The 23204-nt window shown below is 34.4% G+C and overlaps 1 protein-coding gene across 1 annotated transcript in view; it reads left to right on the top strand.

Moving 5' to 3' along the window:
* Nucleotides 1–3725: 3725 nt before the first annotated feature.
* LOC140044996 (ARF GTPase-activating protein GIT2-like) overlaps nucleotides 3726–23204 on the top strand; it is a 29252-nt gene continuing 9773 nt past the window's right edge. The window contains exons 1-9 of the mRNA XM_072089724.1: nucleotides 3726–3874; nucleotides 11365–11501; nucleotides 13855–13967; nucleotides 15462–15561; nucleotides 15736–15822; nucleotides 17562–17692; nucleotides 18334–18428; nucleotides 19904–19998; nucleotides 20232–20304. Coding sequence (XP_071945825.1) covers nucleotides 3820–3874; nucleotides 11365–11501; nucleotides 13855–13967; nucleotides 15462–15561; nucleotides 15736–15822; nucleotides 17562–17692; nucleotides 18334–18428; nucleotides 19904–19998; nucleotides 20232–20304 — 886 coding nt within the window. The 5' untranslated portion in view covers nucleotides 3726–3819. The remainder of the gene's footprint in view (nucleotides 3875–11364; nucleotides 11502–13854; nucleotides 13968–15461; nucleotides 15562–15735; nucleotides 15823–17561; nucleotides 17693–18333; nucleotides 18429–19903; nucleotides 19999–20231; nucleotides 20305–23204) is intronic.

The raw sequence follows: 23204 nt of genomic DNA, 5'->3' as shown, positions 1-23204 counted from the left end.
TTATTCAATTTTCAGGCACACAAAAAACATGACAACAAGACAGCGGTGCAGCATCCTGAGGATTGCCATGAGTGCAAAGCACTATCGAGATGGCTCTCCATATACTGCACTTGAACATAATTATAAGCAAACAATAAAAATACAAAGAGATAACAATTTAAAAATTGCGAGGCATCAAATTGAACAATCATATAAAAAGATATGTTTACATGTAAAAATTGTAAAGTTTTTGGGTGAAAATGGTAACCTTTTATTTTTTTTCAAAAATTACAATTTTTCAAGAATTGTATTTTTAATAAAAATGGAACTTAATGGCATATTTTTTTAATACACATTTTTACCAATATTTTGCCTATAATGTAGTAATGTTAAATTTACAATATCAAAACTGAAACGCAATTTGGTACGGAATTAGGCTACAGGAATTTAAATAGAACAAGGCCAACAGCCATTAAGTCGCGTGTTACAATGCATAGTGATACCGGACCGACAGACAGACCGACAGACAGACCGACCGACATAGTGAACTATACTGACCGACATAGTGAACTATACTGACCGAAATTACTGAACATGTTTAAAAATGTTGAAATGTTTAAAAACATTTATATTTTTTTAATTTACACGTGCGTAGCCTGTCACTTTTGACGTGCTCGTATAACGTAATTTCGAGTTGAAAAGTAAGTCAAGAAAACAGAAATCGGGCAAAAAGAGTGTGCAATAACATTTAACGCGCAGTGCGCGCGCAAAAATATGCGCACAATTTTGTAAACGCTTAAAATTTCCTGAAACGTACTCTTGTTTCATCGAAAATAAATTTGTGAAAATTTTAAGCGCGCGTACGCATGCGTTACATGCGCTACGCACGTAATTGTATTGCCATATGATGATTTATGCCCTGAACATGAAATTTATGAGTACCAAATTTTATTTAATTGTGATTCATGGTTGTGAAGATATGATTACAAACGTGATTTCGTTAAATCGTGCGTAGACCGCGTAATTGTTTATTGCGCACCGTGAAAACATAACCACATCGATTCCTGGCCATAAGGAATATACTGTGATTAAACTGATATCAAGATAAGGTCAGAAAGCGATAAAACGCATAGTGATACCGGACCGACAGACAGACAGACAGACCGACAGACAGACAGACCGACCAACCGACCGACATAGTGAACTATAGAGTCGCGTCCACGCGACTAAAAACAAACAAAAATGGGAGATCAAATGTTTCACTGGTCCAAACCAGGACAAAACTGCGATTTTTTCTGTCACAGTTTTCTCAATGGAATTTTCCACTTGGAATTTTCATCCAAACACTATAATCTTTGGAGCCACGCTTACTTTTTTCCAAATCCAAGATAGCGTCCAAAATTCAAAATGGCTGGCAAAAGTATATAAACTGTATTCATAATGGATATTAAAATGTTCTTTCCCCACTTTTTAAAGTGGATATGTCATCCTCGGCATGTATCTTTTAATTTAGAATGTGAGTTCCAATCCAAAATGTCCTCCAAAATTCTAGATGGCAATCAACATTTTAAATGGCTGCTAAATTGACTTTTAATTTACATTTAATTTTGCCTATTAATTTGCCTTACTGTTTATATGATTATGTCATCCTCAGAGACATGTATAAAATGTGAGGTGCCCAAATATGGACATGATGAAGTCTTATCAGTACCATATTTAAGCATATCACTACCATTGGGCACATCACATTTGTTGTCACATAAAGTTTGATAGTGCAGTAGATAGAGCTTAACACAATATTGAAAAGTTCTAGTCGTGCCTCTGTATTTTCAAAGATTTCACGAAAATAGGGATCACAATATTAAGAAGTTTTAGTTGGGGTCTGTGTTTCGAGATATCTTATGGTCTCTGTTTTTTAAATTATTTGTTGAAAAACAGAGACTCTCTAAAGTACACAATATTGATCAGTTTAGTGGCGATCTCTTTTTCGAGAAATATCGATAATCACGCACAAAAATATTGGGACATTTGAATATAGATTCTCTGTTTTCAAAACTTCTTAGAAACACAGACCTTCATTAGAACAAAATATTTAGAAGCATAGGCCTATTTCATGAGCTTTTGATACCCAACAGTTCTTCCAAACACTTTAATTATTTAATATTATATAAATATAGGCCCTACAAACAACAATATGTTTATATATTTAAAATATGCACATTTTTTTAAATTTCTTTCTTACTACACATTTTCAATTTTGTAGTCTCTATTTTCGAGAAATCTTTAAAAATACAGAGGCCCCCACTAAAAACTCTCAATATTTTGAGTGGTCAGCTATATTCAGTTTCACCGTACCAGTGGCAGATAAAAATATAGTTACAGATTTGTTTAATAGTTAATTGAAGACATCGTTAGTTAATTTGAACAAGCGTCATTTGAGAGAAAGGATCATGCAGGTCTCCCTCTAATTAAAAGACTCTCTCTAAATAGACACTAAAGACCACAGTTTGGGTGAACCCAACTGAACATTTTCCAAAATGTCCCCTGTAAAATAGACTTTTTAAATTTATGCAAATACTGCAGTTTTTTAAATACGCTCAAAATGGACAGGGGGACAAATAAACCAACTTATTACATTTACCCTCACTCTGGAAAGCAAGATAGGCCTGTGACCATTCTTACTTATTTCGCTCTAGGGGCCTAAATATGGTAAGACCACTTCTAGATCCTGTCTTTAGTTAGAGGGATTTTAAATCAAAGCTAAATATCAGGCAGGGAGCTTGTACTTCGTTTTTACAAATCGTATGCCTCCCATAATGATGATATTGTCCCCTGAAAAAAAAAATCATAATAATTATCAGCAATAATTGGATCGTAAGTCAATAAGTTTTTGTTTGAATTTAACCTTTTATTTTGAGTGAAGTGATGTTTGTTAAAGTTCTTTCTACGAAGTGATTTAGCTTTAGTAAAACTGCGAAATGGCCTATTCAAAATCTTTTTTTTTTAGTAATCTTCATTTTTCATGTCCTCGCATAACAATAATATATGGTAGATTAAATATAATTTTAAAAATATGAGACAGTCCTTCTATAATTATTAGGTAAATATAAAATCAAAGTGAATTGAATAATAGGCCTATAAGTATTAGAATGGCCTGAGAGCACATTTTTAATTAATAAATGTGTAGTAAGTGGGTAAAGCAGGGAGGTGGACCTCCCTGCCTAAAGTGTAAATGTAATTACCAAAGTAGGCCTATTAGGCCGCAATGTGATATTAGGTCTACATCAGGGACATTTATTTCAACTTTTACAAACAGAAATAAAAACTTCCATATTATGCTGATGATGATGATATAATAACTACATTGCGTACGGAAACCAATAATATGTGAATGAATTGAATGATTATCAGCTCACCGACCCTAACCATGGAGGTACCTCCATGCCCTAACTAAGGCCTAATTTCAATATTGAACAAGAAATAATTGTGAAATCAATCAATATTACAGCACTGAAAACTTTCCCTTTCTTTGTCAACAATGAATTCGTATCTTGTTTTTCGTCTTAACGTTCCTTTTTTACCAATTTACGTACGTAAAAGCTATTAAGAAATACATTGATTTATATTCAGAGTATTATTGTAAATTGTTGTGTCGCCCCCACTCAACTCTTGATTGAATAACCTTTGACACAAACCGAACAAACCAAATAAGGAAGTGTATTTTCCTAAACAACTTCCGACCTGGGTTTGGTCGATCGACAGCCGAGGAGTTTTAGTTCATAAATCCAATGTATTTTGGTTATTTGCAAAATTCCTCTACTAGTTAAGAGCAAACTTACAATGAGAGGAAAATCTAGACAGCCAACAGAAATTTGCTCAGATTGTAGTGCAAGCGGTAAGTAAAAACGTAGGCTAAGCCAGGCCAGACCTGGATGGATTGCTGCTCTACTCTGACTGGCTGGAGGTGGCGGAGTGAGTGGGTTTAGGAGGCCTAGGCCTATTGACTGGCTGGACCCTTAGGTATAGCATGGAGGTACAAAAATAGCCCCCTACAAACAATGACATGTGTATCACTACTGGGCGCTAATGCAGTTTCGTACCCACCCCTTAAAATTACTCAAAATGGTTTCAATACTTCATCTTAACCTACTCACGAGTAATACCTCACTACTGTACATTAGTTGTCCTTTGAAACATCTATTTCTTAACACATTGATTGTCGAAAAAATGTAAAAAATTCAATAGTTATTAAGTAATAGCCTATTAAATTTAATGCACCCACCAGGACCTGCACCTTAATTCCAGGGGTGGCGCCAGGATCTTCCCGACGCAGGGGCTACATTCCCCGACGAGGGGGCTATGCGAGCGAAGCGAGCATCACTAGGCTGGGGGCCACCAAGGGCCCCCGGAAGCAACGCGTTCTAGCGTCATTTGAGGTCATTTTAATCAGATTTAGGGTAGCCATTTTTTCCATTTTTTATAATGCATTATATAAATAAAATACTGCGTGCAAAAAAACGATGCGCGATGACTGTTTCAATCCATATTTTTCAATTTAAAAAATAAAAGTTCAAAGAAAATTTAGAAAAATAGAGTTGGAGGTCCCGGAAGTTTGACTTATTATACTTCAAAACATGAAACAAAATATATAAGTCCCTATCAAGGTTGTGACTGAGCTAAGAAATGTTTGAAAAATAGAGATGTTAGTCCCGGAAAATGGACTTCTTGTACTTCGAAATATGACCAGCTTTATTGTTGGGGCTGAGCTAAGAAACTGTTTAAAACTAGAGCTGCAGGTCTTCAAAAAATTGCATTTTATACTTCCGAAACATCAGGCCTAGAGGCTTAAAAAACGCAAGCGTAGACCTTTTTCGGTCGGGGAAATAAGTTTATTCCTCTCAAGTGTATGCGTGCGTACCATCTGGACTTCCGAGTGGTGAGAAATTCATGACATACAGGACATTGAAAATGTAATAACTTAGCTATAATAAGATGTTGGCTAAGCGAAAATGGCATGTTTTTTTGTTTAGTAATGGATGAAAAATTTATTTTAGGTGCCCCACAATACAGAAGGTTACTTGTAAATTAAAAAAATTGGTGAACATACAAACAATTAACCTAATTCGTTTTTGCTGTAGTGTAGCGTACGTCGACGCAGTACACGACGTAACCGTCAGTAAACTTCGCCTGGAAAATAACTACAGTACACATTTTGGTCCCTGGATGGAACATGATATCACGCGTCTCGACCCAACGTTGAACGATTCGTACAAAGGGATACCGCCAGACAAGTGCGAACCTAGCTATTGTTTAGTAGTAAGTTAGATCGCTGGCAATAAATGAATGCATATAAAGTGCATAATATCACTCTGACGTACTCTCCTGGTCAATGAAACGTCGCGGTTTTCTAGGCGCTGAAGCTAGCTACAGTACGGAGTGAACGCGAACGCTTTTTACTGTATATTATATTCCCCGACAAAAAGTACCCGTGTTTCCTTCGGTAACCGTCGGTAAACTTCGCCTGGAAAATAACTACATTACACATTTTGGTCCCTGGATGGAACTTGATATCACGCGTCTCGACCCTACGTTGAACGATTCGTACAAAGGGATACTGCCAGACAAGTGCGTACCTAGCTAATGTTTAGTAGTAAGTTAGATCGCTGGCAATAAATGAATGCATAAAAGTGCATACTGTAATAGCTCTCTGACGTACTCTCACGGTTAATGGAACGTCATGGTTTTCTAGGCGCTGAAGTTATATGAAGTGAACGCGAACGTTTTTTACTGTATATTATATTCCCCGACAAAAAGTACCCGTGTTCCCCGAGGGGGGGGGGGGGCGCTAGGCTCCCCGATGAGGGGGCTAGAGCCCCCGTAGCCCCCCCGCTGGCGCCACCACTGCTTAATTCATCAGCTCACTCTGTTTTGATGTAAAGGCCTAGGCCTAGTAGTTTTATATGAATTTAGTTAATTTAAAAACAATCAATCTCTGTCAAACAAAGTGAGGTGAGCTACACTTTCAAATGTATTATTTCCTGAAAAATTAAGTTTAAAATATTTAATTGAACGGCTAAAGATACGGTACCGTATCCTAAGTTCCGTTATTTGCTAAAGGTACGGTAAAATTACGTTCCTAAATATAAAACTTGTTTCTAAATATAAAACTTGTCCTAAATAATCAAACTTGGTGTTTAGAAGTATGCATACGGATATTGAATGGTTTGTTTCACTAGGTAGGGAAGACACTTTCCTTGCAATTGTTGACGTTTTGTAAAAATAATTAATTACTTTAAAAACATTAAACCAGCCAGGACATTATAATGCACTACCTAAGTAGCTCACTTACTGCATCTATGCTTAGTTTTGTAGGGTCCTACTAAAACCTTCCCAAAGAATGCCTGCATAGCAATAAACACCCGGATTCAGTCAGTTTTTGTTGTTGTTTGATGGTAAATAATGTTGATATATGACTGTAATAAATGAATGTAATAAAGTAATAAAATGATTTAAATGTGTGGGGTTTATAATTATTTTTAAACTAACAATAAATTTAATAATAAAATGTATATGCATGATCGAATCATCCAGGCCCTAGAATAGGCCTAAATATTTATTCACATTAATGCTGGCAAACACATTGTTTGACAAAAACTAATTCAACAAATTTTAATAAAAATGGTCTTAAAAAGTTATAATAGTCCATAGAGCCAAAGGCTAGAGGGCGGACTAGGTGGCAGTGAAGGTGGATCTTATGGAGAAGTTCTCTACAAGATGGCAGCCAAGCTTTAAAAACTATTAATAATAATTGACACTATTTTCTGAAGAACCATAAAAAAAAACCAAGGCAAATATTAAGTTTAAATGTATATTTTTAGATTTTAACTATATATTGAGAATACTTTATTGAAACAAATTCTTCCAATTTATATGATATTTGTAATCTTGTCTCAAACGAAACATCCCAATCAAAGCAAAATTGTTTAATAATTAATGAGAGGAGCTTTTGGTGGTTTTTGGTTTGTTTAAGTTGTTAATTACTCATTTGTTCTTGAGAATGGTTCCATAATAGTTCTAAAATGTTGATCTTTTTTGTGATTAAATTTTATTTTTACTCTTAATTCGTAATATTTTGTTTACTTCCTATAATCAAAGCATGCTCTTGAAATTGTTTAATGACAGTTGAGTCGAGTGATGTACTGGTCCATCTTAACTCCTTTTGTTGTCGACAGGCGAATGAGCATCGTTAAGTGGCTGCTATACTGCCATTAAACCCTTCGGAAACAAGAAAATTGTTGTATGTGTTGGGCACCTGTGTACAACAAAAAAGGCAGTGGGCAGATGCTTCACATCTGTACAGGGAGTTAGACGACCCCGCCCTCCATGAGCCGTCCGCTGCCTTGCAAGTAGCCTTGGCAAAGGCTAAGTGAGCAAACCCTGAAAGAAATTGCGTAGTGCTATTACACGGCATGACAGGGCGAAGGACCTCAACGATGCAGCTCACCGGGCAAGGCGGAAAGGCTCCACAACGGACTCAACAGCTACCTGTTCACAACCAGGGCGATTCTCCAGGTGGGAGGACCTCAAGACAAAACACATGATGACAAAGACTACCACTCATTCCATACCGACTCGGTGAAAAGAAACAAAAGAGAAACAAGAGAGAACTTTGAAATAAGCATGTGAAACCTCACAACATTGCGTGCAGAAGAGAAAAAAATAAAAGAGCTAACACATGAAATGGCAAGAGACCGATGGAAGATTCTTGGACTTTGTGAGATGAGATGGATTAACTTTAGGGATACATCAACCCATGAAGGGCACAAGCTGTATTACAGCAGTAAAGATGACAAACATGAACATGGAGTAGGATTTTTAGTCCGCAGAGACACAATAACTTGTGTTATGGGCTACCGACAAGTCTTATGTCGTATCATCACTATCGTGCAGGTGTATGCTCCAACCACGAACTACTCAGATGAGGAAGTAGAGACATTTTATATGGAGCAGCAAGAGGTGATGGATCAAGTATCGAAGGAGGACATCCTGATCGTGCAGGGAGACTGGAATGCCAAGGTAGGAGAAGATGCAAAGAACGATTGGCATTGATGGTTTAGCAGGTAGTGAAGAGGAGCTGACTTGTCAAGCACCTGGACAAGACCTCACAGGCATACGGCATGGAGATCAGTGCTGAGAAGACAAAGATCCCCAGGGCATCAAAACGGTAGTCACAGTAAGGGACCAGAAACTTGAAACTGTAAACAGCTTTAAATATCTGGGAGTTATTGTGACTGATGAAGGGTCCTAAATAGAGATATTGTCCAGGATAGCACAAACAACAGCAGCACTGGCAAAATTGAAGACAATATGGTGCGGCAGAAACATCACCCTCGCGTCAAAGATCAGGTTCATCAAAAATAAAACATAACATTAACAACAATAATATCCCCTAAAAATATTAAATGAAGATTAATAATAAAAAAAAAAAGACCTTGAATACTGTAGGCCATTTTGCAGTTTTAATAGTCAAAAGAGAGAAAAACTAAAACCTATTGATTTCCAATCTATGTGACTATTTTTTTCTTTAAGTTACAGTGAATAACTATTTTAAAATGACATATTGAACTAAACCATTAAAAAAAATTATAGTGGGACAATATATTTTTCAAAGGAAGTAAAAAAATATACAATTTAGTATCTTGATTGCGTACGCTATTATTACACAATACTTTGCACTACTGGTTTCTAGTTAAAAAAGGTCTGGCTGCAGGCTTGTTGAACATGCTGTGCATCATGCTTGAATCATACTTTTAACAGTATTACTTCGTATTATGTGGTATCCATCATTTCGGTTAGTCTAGGTTTAAATTGAGCGAATTAATTGTATTTGTGTAGACAATGAGATTGCTTCATTTGTCATGGAGTATCAGTAATATGATAATAGACGATGGATGATTAAACTTGTTAAAAAGATATTAAAGTGATCACAATGTTTATTTACAGTATCATATCTTTTTGAATTTTTAAGTTATTTTATGCAGTAAATTATCACACCAATACACACCATTTAACATAAACACCCACTAGCTTGGCCACCAACATACCATGTATAGAGACCATATAAGATACAGTATTCTGTTTAGTTAAATACATTTTTTGCAGTCGTACAACTTTGAATTAAATTATGTTAAATGACACCGGTAGTTAAATTTACTAGCAGATTGACATTTTTACATGCTATATGAATTATATACTGACCTTTGAGCTCGTCAACATTTTAACCGCTTTCGTTTTTTCGTTCATTTTTCTTACTGGGCAGGAGTAGCTTATAGAGTATAATTTAATGGGGGTTTTTTTTGTATTCCATTTTAATGTAACATAATTCACTTTGATTAAAAATTGGATGGATCACAAAAAAACATGATTTTCTGAAAAAACTGTAATTAAAGCAAACAATTAGTCAAATTTTCTGTAACTAAAATGAGTTTTTGGTTTAATTTACCATTTATTTTTGTTTTTATGAGTTACATCTTTACTTTTGTTTTTTTTTTTTTTTATAGTGAAATACTTTATTACAGTAAAGTCTGATATTTATAATTCTTAATTTTTCATGTCTTTGAAGATAATTCATCTTTAAGCAGAGTATATATATAACACCTCTACCCAAAAGGAACAGCCCTGTTACAGCTAACAACTTCAGACTCTTTGCACTAACATCAATTCCGATGAAGTTCCTTGAGTCATTATTTAAGTGTATTCTGCTTAAGGTTTGTAACCCGCATTTAGATTTCCAGTTTGCTTTTAAACCCTAATCAAATTTGGATAAAACCAGTAGAGAATATAGGTATGTTCTAACTATGTTTTTCGATTTTAGTTGTATACAGACACATCTCCTCATAGATAAGCAAGAACTCTCAATGTTAACCCTACTCTCATATGGATCAGTAATATCCAATGATTTTATATAGCCGAAGGCTAGATAGCAAACTGCAATATTATATCGCAGTTCAAAAAGTGATTCTCCATGGAAAGAGAACCAACAAGATGGCGGCTGCAATCAACCAATCAGATATGCCCTACGCAGTACGCACTGGTATATGCCTGTGTTTAGCCTATCTGCGTGAGAACGATACACAGTGCAGCGTGTTAAGCGTATAAAAGCTAACGCATTCTATTTGATCCTTGTATACAAAAAATGCTAGATTACTCATATAAGCTAATTATGTCTTGTAGAAATGTTCACATTAATTAATCAAAATCATACTAAAGCTAATTTAAATGCCTTTTTGATCTAAATTAGTGCATATATCTCTTCAAAGATGTACTTCCATCGCAAAACCAGAGAGTCATCACATTCAATCTTCGTGGCACTACAAAATAACTGGCGTTGTTGTATTTCAAAAGCAATAGTATCAAAAAATATTTTCCAAACACGAAAATATATATATTTTTTTTCGTACACGAAAAAAAGTACTATTTAAATTCAATTTCTTTTTATTTCAGAAATATCAACCATATTAATAAATTTATAAACAGAAAAAGAAAAATCGTAAACTCTAAACTTAAGTACTATAGAATGCTTCTCCATCTACAATACATTTTGGAGTTGTGGAGCATATGTTTGCAAACACAAGCAACGAGGATGTTACCACTATTCAACATACGTTCGCTTGTACTCATTAAAGGAAGGGACACCATGTTCAATAAACATTGCACTATTAACTATATTAAACGATCGTTTAATAGTGCGTACTATTGCACGCCATGTGACCCACAATCGTCCAATCAAATGACAGGAATTTATTTAGGTGTTATATAAAAATCAATATTTACCTTGTTAAAAAAAAGTAAAAATAAATAATATCGTATTGTAAGTACTGTACTTGAAATAAAATAAAATATACTGTACTGTACAATACATAAAATCATTTATAAGTAAAATTTAAATAAATATCAATTGTTCATAAAATGTGTGTATTGAAACTGTTTTTAGTAACATTTCTGCAGATAAGATTGTAGAAAAAGCAAGGCGGATTTCAAGACGAATAATGTGTTTAATTTCTGCCTGATTAATTTGAATTTTTACAATCCTGATATGAACACATGTGCACAAAATAAATTAGATCTTTAAAAAAGCTATATTTTCTGTTTTGATATGTTCTGACCTTGTTTTTTTATATCCAAAGTCTTGGTGGTTCATTGCCTTCAGTCCTCCACTTTACTCGTTCTCTATTCCGTAATTCTGAGACAGACTGACAGCAATTTAATTTCTGTAAAAGTTTAATTCACTGTTTACTGTACAACTGCGAGCAACTTACCAATTACAGGATAGATAAAATTTTACTATATATTGTTTACTAAACATTAAATACATTTTGTATTTAGATCCTTCATGGGCTTCTATAAATCGTGGTGTTGTTCTATGTGATGAATGTTCATCTGTCCATCGTAGTCTAGGCCGGCACGTCTCACAGATCAAGCCTTTACGAGGAGGTCCATCATGGCCTCGCAGTCAGCTAGAGGTAAGTCTATTTGGATACAGTAAGTCAAACTGAAATAGATCTATTAGAGATAGTATAAGACAAAATCTAAACAAAAATTAGCTTATAGCTAATTTGACTTTGAAGCAATTACTAAATAAGTGTCATTGTTTTGATATTAATTTAGTATGCATAAATTAATGTAAAAGTGAGATTGTGAGTTGTTATCTATCTATAAACATAAGTGAGCTTGTGAGTTCTATAAACATAATTTGAATGTTAAATCTCCTGTATTACTCATTCATACAGCTATTTATAGATTTATTTCCTGATATTTACATGACAAACAAATGAAATAGATAACTCATAATTATCAATACGATTGTGAAGTTTTCACGAAACATGATTTAAATTTAAATCATAGTGTTATGCTTTCGGTAATTATAAACCATAAGCCACGACTGGGTTAACATAATGAAGCTATAAAAAAGTCCACCACTAGCCACCACCATGTTTGGGGCTGGGGTAAGACAGGTTTGTGGAAGTTAAATTGTACTGATCCACCAGCCAATCAAGAACAAATTCAGCGCAGCCTAGCAGGGTTTCTTTTTTATAAAGCACATGTCACTGTGGCGCTCATCACAGATTTACACATGATTTTACATTACATTGTGATCAATAGTTAAGACATTACTTCCAAAACTTATCATTGGTGTTTGGTATATTTACAAACATTTTCGTAGCAATTTATATATAAATTTACGTAAGGGCAAAATTCGGTAAATCGCGCGTTATTTCTAGAATGTTTACTCGATGGTATATAAAGTTGGTTCGTACTTTCGGTACTGATTTTAACCACCAGATGTAACCCTGTTTACTAATTAAATTGAGTTCGATAATTAGTTATTGACGATTAAAACGAATTTAGGTTCAACGATTTGCCCTAAATAGGGGTGTTTTTCGATCGTGGTATACACTGTCTAATGGATGTCCGTCTTGAAAAATACCCGCAGACAATAATACAAGGATGCTTCGCATTTTCCTATCTCCTCCTACGATAATTGTTTTTAATGGCTGAAAACCGGTTGAACAGCTCGAGTACAGCATCATAATGTTGAAGACAGGCCGATTTTTTTTTTTAAATACTATTTTGATAGATTTAATATACGTTTATACAAATGTATTGATTTGCGATGAATGGGACAAGTGTCTATTCCCTCAGGCGTCGTAAAGGCAAGTACTGTATACTCATAACAGAAATTCGATCCATTTTTTTTCAACCAACCCAACCATTTCAATCTGTGCTGCAGAGGTTGGATATACATTTTTTTCAACAGATAATGAGCTAGCGCTTTCACTCGCCGTATATTATGTAAACATCTTTATTATTGCAGTTAAACCACCCACATCACCACCCTTCCCTCACTGGCATGAGTAGCGTTGTAAAACCAGTAGAGGATGGGCCTACGGTACATCACATGCCCTAAACGCAGAACAACTTTGGAGGGTAGGGTAGGAACCAACTTAAGTATGAATTGGCTCTAAGAAACAATTGAAAACCATTATGCCTACTAATTAAGTTGAGTTAGATAATTTAATATTTATTGACCATTAAATCGAATTTATGATTTTGCCCGAATAGAGGTGGTTTTCACAAATTGTTTTAAATTATATAAACATATACACGTCGTAGTGATGTATCGTTACATGTACTATACTATTTCAATCGACGGTGATAGTTTCAACAAAGTATTAAAAAATCGCAATGTTTTACTGTGTATAGTGGTATATTATTTGTAAAACATGAAAACAATTAATATTTCGTTACTAAATGGATAAAGAATATATTTAAAAATTGTTCTTCTTTGCACCCATCCTCTTCCCCATCCCTCAACCCTAATGTTACATACAAAACACAAATTAAGTTTGTTTAAATTTGACTTAAAAAATTTGTCTCATTTTGTGACAAGTTTCTCTTTCGGAAGTAATTCCCAGGGTGCTAATTTTAGTTGAGTACATAAATCACAGTGTCTATTTATTCGTTCCTGTAAACGACATGTATTATTGTCCTGCATTTGAAATCGCCAGTTCTTTAACGCTGAAATTATTATGTATTCGAGAACCATCTGTGGGCACGACCTAGATGGTACGCGAGCGAAGCGAGCGTACCATCTAGTTTACACAATTTTGCTATACATCAAACACTTTTTGTCAATTTCTCAAGCCATCCTGTTGCACTTCAAGATCTTTCATGGCCCACTGCTCAGTGTTTGTGGAACGTCGCTTTAGAAGTATAAAATATTTGTCCAGGCACTTATTACAACTTAAAAGATATTTTAAAATGTAAGCAGAAGATAATATAGATGAATTGAAATGAAAATCTTATTATTTACAGATGCTGGATGCATTGGTTAACTGTGGTGTGAATTCCATATGGGAACACTCGCTATTAGATCCATCACAAGTACGTAGTGGAAAACGTAAACCAAACGCCAAAGACCCAACCCAGTGAGTTATGTGTATTGGTTAAACATCAAAGCCATATTTAATTCTGTTGTCCATTAAAAAACACCATTAATTATACTATATTAGTTATACAGTAATGTCATACAAGATACCATCAATTGTGATAGTGATCTAATCCGTGCATATACAAAGCAACAGAGCGTCATAGATAAAAATTAAACTATGCATGCTTTATAAACGGATAAACATTTCATTTGTTTGAAAAAATCCCCTATGTAGTTGTAAATATATTTGAGCGCTGCCTTTTTGAATGGTTAGGCTTGGCATGCCCTATATCTTCTGATTATTAGGTGCATTTTTTTTTTGCATTTACCATTTTTCCTCTCATTTGTTATTTGTATGAAATCCATTTGTAGAAACTATATAAATTGTGATGTTAAGGAAATCAAAACTATTGAAATTGACTAAACAAAACCAAACTATTAACATCCATCGCTCCTTTTCTCATACTAACTCATTTAAACTATTAACATCCATCGCTCCTTTTCTCATACTAACTCATTTAAACTATTAACATCCATCGCTCCTTTTCTCATACTAACTCATCTAAACTATTAACATCCATCGCTCCTTTTCTCATACTAACTCATTTAAACTATTAACATCCATCGCTCCTTTTCTCATACTAACTCATTTAAACTATTAACATCCATCGCTCCTTTTCTCATACTAACTCATTTAAACTATTAACATCCATCGCTCCTTTTCTCATACTAACTCATTTTAGATTTGTAAATAAAATTCTGTTTGAATACCACATACATTATGTATCTTTCATAACAATTTGCTACTTGTACCTGTACTGTAGTTGTGATTTTTTACTAATAATTGCAATAATTGATATAATTTTTCATCAAATCCCATCACTGAAGGGGTGCAATTGAAATGGCACTTGAAACAAAGACGCTAGTATTTATACCTAATATATGTCATGTGCCATGTTTCTGCAGCCAACAATTAACTCATAATTAACCGAAACATTTCCTGTGAAAACAAGGTTTAACCTTTTTCGGTTAATACCCAATCAAATAATAATCGGATATGTAATGCAATCATTTTTAACCTTTGACCTTACGGACAAATCGTTGTGTTGTGAGTGAGCACTTTGTTGTTCGGTAATGACACTTTATTTTTTCTTCAATTATCTGATTGGTTGAATAATTAACCATTTTTTGTTATGTAAACAAAAATCAAGAAAATTTTAATAAAAAAAAAATATTTTTAAAACTAAAATAATAATAATAGTACGAATTTGTAACGCGCCAATTCTAGCAATAAGTGATCAAAATGCGGTGTATGATAGAGCTCAATCTGAAAGAAAAAGATGAGTTTTCAAGGCAGATTTAAGGGCACATAAATTCCTCTATCATACTTAATATTACTTTGAAATATTTATATTATATATTATTTTTCATTATATTATAATTTTTATACTACATTCCAATCATAATTTGTTAACATATTATTTATTTGTAGCCCTACAAGATCCGATTTTATCAAGGCCAAATATGGGAGACTGGAATTTGTCCATCGACTCAAAGATGAAGATGGAGCTTCAGCCAAAGATTTCAGCAAAGTTTGTTTACTTTCTTTCTTTCTACTAAATACAGCTGTAGAGCCTGATTAGAACAATGTACAACAATTATATTATGCCATAATGAATTTCAAAATTGTGTTACGTTTTTATTTTGTTTAAAATACCAACCATTAGTACTTTTCAATGAAAAACTCCACTTTTCTTTTTAAACAGCAACTTTATTCATGTGTAAGAACTTCCAATCTAGAAACATGTCTTCGACTTCTATCACTTGGAGCAGAAGCAAATTATTATCATCCTGTAAGTACAAAAGCATACAAACGTGTATTTTGTTTACATATCACCACCAAAAGTGATTTTATCTCAAGTAAAGCATTTCAAGAACTAGCTTTGTGTAGAAGCAAACTTCAAAGCTTACAAGTATGTGATTGATTATAATTGCCGGTATATAGTTACTGCCATGCCCTCGAACTATAGACCAGGTAAACTTCGCAAGTTAAAATATGAAGAAACAAATAAAGTATGATTTGGAAATATTTATTATTACATATAGTTTCTGGAAGCGACCAATTATCAAATGCAAGCCCTTTTTTTGGCTTCCTTGCAGCGAAAGTGTGCCACTAACTAGGCCTGCTCCAACCAAGCCCCTGTTTGCTTTCGCCTCATCTTAGCCTAGCCAGCAAAATTGCATAGTAATAGTTAAAATTCGGTCCAAGTCGGCCCTAAACCATTTCGGCCAAAGTCAATGTGGCCCAGACATAAGTTTGCTTTAAGTCAAGTCGGCCTCACGTCAACTCAGCCAAAAACTAATCAGTCAACTCAGCCTCCAATAAAGTATGGAGCCCAAAAAGTGCAAACACAGCAAATTGATAGAATAATAATATTAAATATTTCTTAATAATAATTTCACAAATTTTTCTTTATTAAAGGCCTGGGGCATATTATTCTATTTTTAGGCTATTGTCCCACAAAAACATAATAAAGGTTCAGATTAATTATATCAGACTTTGAATAGGTCATTTTGTAGTTTTAATAAAGTTATTTACTTCCATAGAAACAACTAGCTTTCATAGGCCTAGGCCTAAAAAAATTTCTTCACTTATATAAAATAAAAAATAAATTGTTAAATTCAACAAAAAACCCATTGACTGGCAGCCAATTTGATTGCTCTTTTGCATTTTTTTTCAGGTAAGTAAATACCACTGGCCTCGGTTGTGTTTTATTTTGTTATTAGGCCTGAATCCTGCCATTTTTATATTAACTATTAGCACTTTTTGTGTTCCATACTTTATTGAGGTCAAGGAAATTTTTTAGCATAGGATAATGTCATTTAAGTTATATAATATATGACTACCTTATGACGTCATTGGTTCATCATATGGTAATTTTAATATGCTCATTTGAAAGATTTTAATCTTTCCAATGAGCATATTAAAATTACCATATTAAAATACCACATTTATATCTACTCGTAATGCACTGCACACTGTTACGGGGCTTCAAAATCGTAAATGGTGGCCATTTTGAATTTATGCAAATTAACCAATTTTAGTAACCTTGGATATGATGTTTATTTGGACTACACCAACCGGACAAAATTCTGTTGCAATTGTTCTAGGTTCAACCTAATTTTGACTTATATTTACTGGACTATAATGTGCATAATATCAAGTTTTGATATAACTTTACATGAGACAAGGCAGTCTTACCAAGAGGAAACCATGGGATAACAAGCCAACACAGCAGTTGAACCGCTTCAACTTTAACATTACATTAATCTAACATAATAGGATATTTATTTGTATAATACACAACAAAGAGGACATATGAATCATGATATTTGTCTGGTTCTGGCTATTATCCAGCTGGTAGATCCAGCTCATTTCCCTACTACTATATTTATTCCTTAATTGTACAGTAAAGATAGGTAATTATGTTAAGTTTTTTAAGAACATCACCTATTTCACTAATGATACAATACTATATAATATCTAATCTATTTTATTTTGTATCTATATCATTTTCTTTTGTGCTAAAAGGAGAAGAAAAACACATGTTTACATCATGCTAGCAAAGCAGGACAGATGTTACAGTGTGAATTGCTGATTGCATACGGAGCTGATCCAGGCTCAATAGATGGGGAGGGCTACACACCTGCTGATTTGGCAAGGTTAGTATTTGGAGAGATATTAATAGAGGAACTACATATGCAAGGTGGTCTGTAGACTGAGCATTATGATTACTCATTGGTACCTTGCATGGTTGATATTTACTTATTTATGATACCACATAAATCACAACTTCCTATAGTGTTCAAAAAGCTTGTTTTTTTTATTGAAAGCAGTGCGTTAACATAGAATAGTTGAATTGAGTTGGTCTTACTGCCATTGCAAGTGCTTCTATTTCTATTTTTCCATGTAACAGACATATACTAAGAATTGGAGACTATATATCTTGTGATCATTTACACAAAAAAACACACTCAAGCTACACAACTTAAATTCAATTTAATGTTTAAACCTTGATTTAGCTTGTTGAGACTTATTAAGCCATAGCTTGTGTGCCTTCTTTCACTCCATTATTGTCTACTATATGGGACAAACAAAAAGAATCAGAATACTTTGTAGCCGAAACTTAAACTTGTTTATTGAATCAGATTTGATGAAATGGCAGTCTATTTTACTACAAACTCAAAAACCTGAATGACAGATCTCATTCTTCTGTAGTATAGAGTAGTGATGGTGCCTAAAGTATGTTAAGTTGATTACAGTCGGGTAGTTACAGCAATTCTTGTTTGATTCTATCTTGTAGATGTGAAGGTCATATTGAACTTGCCAAACGACTTGTTGAGTGTGAGTATGAGGTAACCGATAGACTGGCATTCTATCTGTGTGGCAAGAAACCAGGTAAAACCTTCTCTATACAAAATATTGTAATACCATCTATTAGCTGTATACTTACAGTACTGGTCAGAGCACTTTCGACATTCCCGCTCGTGTTTTTCTAGAATGTTTCTTGAGCGTTTAGCGAGGGATCGAGCGATCGAGTGCAAACAAATAATACAAAGTATATATTAATTAACATAATAAAAAAACAGTAAAATATACATTTAAAATTCACATGAACAGCTTCAAAGTCATGGAAAAATTCATATCTTTAAATTCTGAGTCTACAACACCGAGTTGATAGCTAAACTAGACCTACTATATTGCACGCTTGCTAGCCGAATAAACGCGCATCTATGATCTTTGCTATGTTGATGGTCATCAACCCTAGATTTACAAAACTTGAGGTCACGCAGCAAGCACATGGTTTTCTCATCAGCTCTTGCCGCGAATTTATCTTTTTCCACTGTGCACTCTCGAAACGAGAGTCGAATCTGACTTTACTAGGCCTGATAAAGTAAACAAACCTTGGCCTAACATTATTAAATGATTTTATTATAGTAAACATACAAAGAGCCCCAAAAAAATGACATGGTACGCCTTTGAAATAAATAACAATAGAATAGATTACTGACATTTCAGGCGGTACGATTTTTTAATCAACATGGTGTCCTGAAATACCCTGAAAACGCTATGTTATTTTATTTAGTTACACTCAGCTGGTCACAACTGAACGAACGAAAATCGTCTTTTAAAAGCCTTGTGAGGTGTTAATCACCTTCATGTGACACCCATCGCTGAATTGTTGATTGACATTTGCTATTTCGTTTTTTTATGCTAATAACGTGGAACACGAAAGACAATGACATCAGGATAAACTGCTAGCCGGAAATCGCTGCTCGATAAAGCCATTCATGTGAGGATTGTGACGTTAATGTATTACTCGAGGATAGCGACGCTTGTGAATATTGCTATCAATACTCGAACAACGCTCGGTCAACAATTGTTCAAAATATGCGAGGAATGTCGAAAGTCCTCTGACCAATACTGTATACTAATAACAAGAGTAAAGAGAATGCATAATATTCATGCTTTGTCATACGATGGTTTCCCCTGAAATGATAGTAAATGTATTTTTATGTATAGTTTTTTTTAAAGTTAACCTGTGATGGCTATCTGCTGTTATTTAAAAAATTAATAAATGAAAAATTGTAATATAAATATTCTTTAATTAAACATGATAAGGTTAGTAAGGAGGCCAAAATGTGTACATCTACAAGGTCGTAATTAAAAAATATGTTTGTTCCAATGTTTTTTTAATTATATTAATATATAACTAATAATTATAGTATCCTGTCTAAAATTGAAATACAATTAACAAAACAGAATTCTGAAAGAATGTTTAGAGATTTACTAATGTAATTGTTTGTGAAAACATCCTAGAAGGTTCATTTCTGTACACTATAAAGGAATATTAATAATCATTTTTCATTTAGATCATACAACATCAAACTTTCTCATTCCTGAAATGAAAGATAGTTCTCTAGACAGATCTGAACTGGCTGAATCTGCTAGAAGGAAACTACAAGCAGTAAGTTGCTTTTAATTCATCATTCATAGTAAATAATATAATAATACAATACTTTTCAAGTACTAATGTTAAAAGTCACTTTGTCATAGTGTTGTTGGCGACAATGAAATAAAGTCTATCAACTACAGGTTGATTAATGATCTGTACTGTAGGCACAGCTAAATATAAGTGTGGGCAGCGCAGTAGCATAGAAAAACAACGTTGACTAAAGATTGTTTTTGTTTACTATTCAGCTTTCAGATCACTTATTTAAAGAACTAGCTACAGATGTATATGATGAAGTAGACAGAAGAGAAATTGATAGTAGTAAGTATTGCCATGACAAAATGTTGATTGTTAATGTACAGTCAGTAGGGGCGTGATAAGGCACACATTCGAGACCTGTGTGAATTTAAGCAAGATGATTTGCTCTCATTGCCTATTCCGTTGTCCTGTTTACAATTGGAAGCTTTGAATTGTAACAACCTATGTATATAAAGATATGTATGCATTTTGTTGTTGGTCGTTTCCTGCATCTAGAATCTGCCAAAACTCAGTCCAACAAAGTGAGGTGTTCCAATGCCATTGCATGCACCTAAAGAATTACCATGATGTAACTAGTTTCTAGCAACAAAGTGACGTGTTCAATGCCATTGAATGCACCTAAAGAATTACCATGATGTAACTAGTTTCTAGCAACAAAGTGACGTGTTCCAATGCCATTGAATGCACCTAAAGAATTACCATGATGTAACTAGTTTCTAGCAACAAAGTGACGTGTTCCAATGCCATTGAATGCACCTAAAGAATTACCATGATGTAACTAGTTTCTAGCAACAAAGTGAGGTGTTCCAATGCCATTGAATGCACCTAAAGAATTACCATGATGTAACTAGTTTCTAGCAACAAAGTGACGTGTTCCAATGCCATTGAATGCACCTAAAGAATTACCATGATGTAACTAGTTTCTAGCAACAAAGTGACGTGTTCCAATGCCATTGAATGCACCTAAAGAATTACCATGATGTAACTAGTTTCTAGCAACAAAGTGAGGTGTTCCAATGCCATTGAATGCACCTAAAGAATTACCATGATGTAACTAGTTTCTAGCAACAAAGTGACGTGTTCCAATGCCATTGAATGCACCTAAAGAATTACCATGATCTAACTAGTTTCTAGCAACAAAGTGACGTGTTCCAATGCCATTGAATGCACCTAAAGAATTACCATGATGTAACTAGTTTCTAGCAACAAAGTGACGTGTTCCAATGCCATTGAATGCACCTAAAGAATTACCATGATGTAACTAGTTTCTAGCAACAAAGTGAGGTGTTCCAATGCCATTGAATGCACCTAAAGAATTACCATGATGTAACTAGTTTCTAGCAACAAAGTGACGTGTTCCAATGCTATTGTATGCACCTAAAGAATTACCATGATGTAACTAGTTTCTAGCAACAAAGTGACGTGTTCCAATGCCATTGAATGCACCTAAAGAATTACCATGATGTAACTAGTTTCTAGCAACAAAGTGACGTGTTCCAATGCCATTGAATGCACCTAAAGAATTACCATGATGTAACTAGTTTCTAGCAACAAAGTGACGTGTTCCAATGCCATTGAATGCACCTAAAGAATTACCATGATGTAACTAGTTTCTAGTAACAAAGTGAGGTGTTCCAATGCCATTGAATGCACCTAAAGAATTACCATGATGTAACTAGTTTCTAGCAACAAAGTGACGTGTTCCAATGCCATTGAATGCACCTAAAGAATTACCATGATGTAACTAGTTTCTAGCAACAAAGTGACGTGTTCCAATGCCATTGAATGCACCTAAAGAATTACCATGATGTAACTAGTTTCTAGCAACAAAGTGACGTGTTCCAATGCCATTGAATGCACCTAAAGAATTACCATGATGTAACTAGTTTCTAGTAACAAAGTGAGGTGTTCCAATGCCATTGAATGCACCTAAAGAATTACCATGATGTAACTAGTTTCTAGCAACAAAGTGACGTGTTCCAATGCCATTGAATGCACCTAAAGAATTACCATGATGTAACTAGTTTCTAGTAACAAAGTGACGTGTTCCAATGCCATTGAATGCACCTAAAGAATTACCATGATGTAACTAGTTTCTAGCAACAAAGTGACGTGTTCCAATGCCATTGAATGCACCTAAAGAATTACCATGATGTAACTAGTTTCTAGTAACAAAGTGACGTGTTCCAATGCCATTGAATGCATCTAAAGAATTACCATGATGTAACTAGTTTCTAGCAACAAAGTGACGTGTTCCAATGCCATTGAATGCACCTAAAGAATTACCATGATGTAACTAGTTTCTAGCAACAAAGTGACGTGTTCCAATGCCATTGCATGCACCTAAAGAATTACCATGATGTAACTAGTTTCTAGCAACAAAGTGACGTGTTCCAATGCCATTGAATGCACCTAAAGAATTACCATGATGTAACTAGTTTCTAGTAACAAAGTGACGTGTTCCAATGCCATAGTATGCACCTAAAGAATTACCATGATGTAACTAGTTTCTAGTAACAAAGTGACGTGTTCCAATGCCATTGAATGCACCTAAAGAATTACCATGATGTAACTAGTTTCTAGCAACAAAGTGACGTGTTCCAATGCCATTGAATGCACCTAAAGAATTACCATGATGTAACTAGTTTCTAGCAACAAAGTGACATGTTCCAATGCCATTGAATGCACCTAAAGAATTACCATGATGTAACTAGTTTCTAGCAACAAAGTGACATGTTCCAATGCCATTGAATGCACCTAAAGAATTACCATGATGTAACTAGTTTCTAGCAACAAAGTGACGTGTTCCAATGCCATTGAATGCACCTAAAGAATTACCATGATGTAACTAGTTTCTAGCAACAAAGTGACGTGTTCCAATGCCATTGAATGCACCTAAAGAATTACCATGATGTAACTAGTTTCTAGCAACAAAGTGACGTGTTCCAATGCCATTGAATGCACCTAAAGAATTACCATGATGTAACTAGTTTCTAGCAACAAAGTGAGGTGTTCCAATGCCATTGAATGCACCTAAAGAATTACCATGATATAACTAGTTTCTAGCAACAAAGTGAGGTGTTCCAATGCCATTGAATGCACCTAAAGAATTACCATGATGTAACTAGTTTCTAGCAACAAAGTGAGGTGTTCCAATGCCATTGTATGCACCTAAAGAATTA

Source organism: Antedon mediterranea, chromosome 3, assembly GCF_964355755.1.
Source record: "Antedon mediterranea chromosome 3, ecAntMedi1.1, whole genome shotgun sequence".
In the NCBI taxonomy this organism is placed as follows: Eukaryota; Metazoa; Echinodermata; class Crinoidea; order Comatulida; family Antedonidae; genus Antedon; species Antedon mediterranea.
The sequence above is the reverse complement of the archived record's forward strand: the minus strand, read 5'-3'. Positions and strand labels throughout refer to the sequence as shown.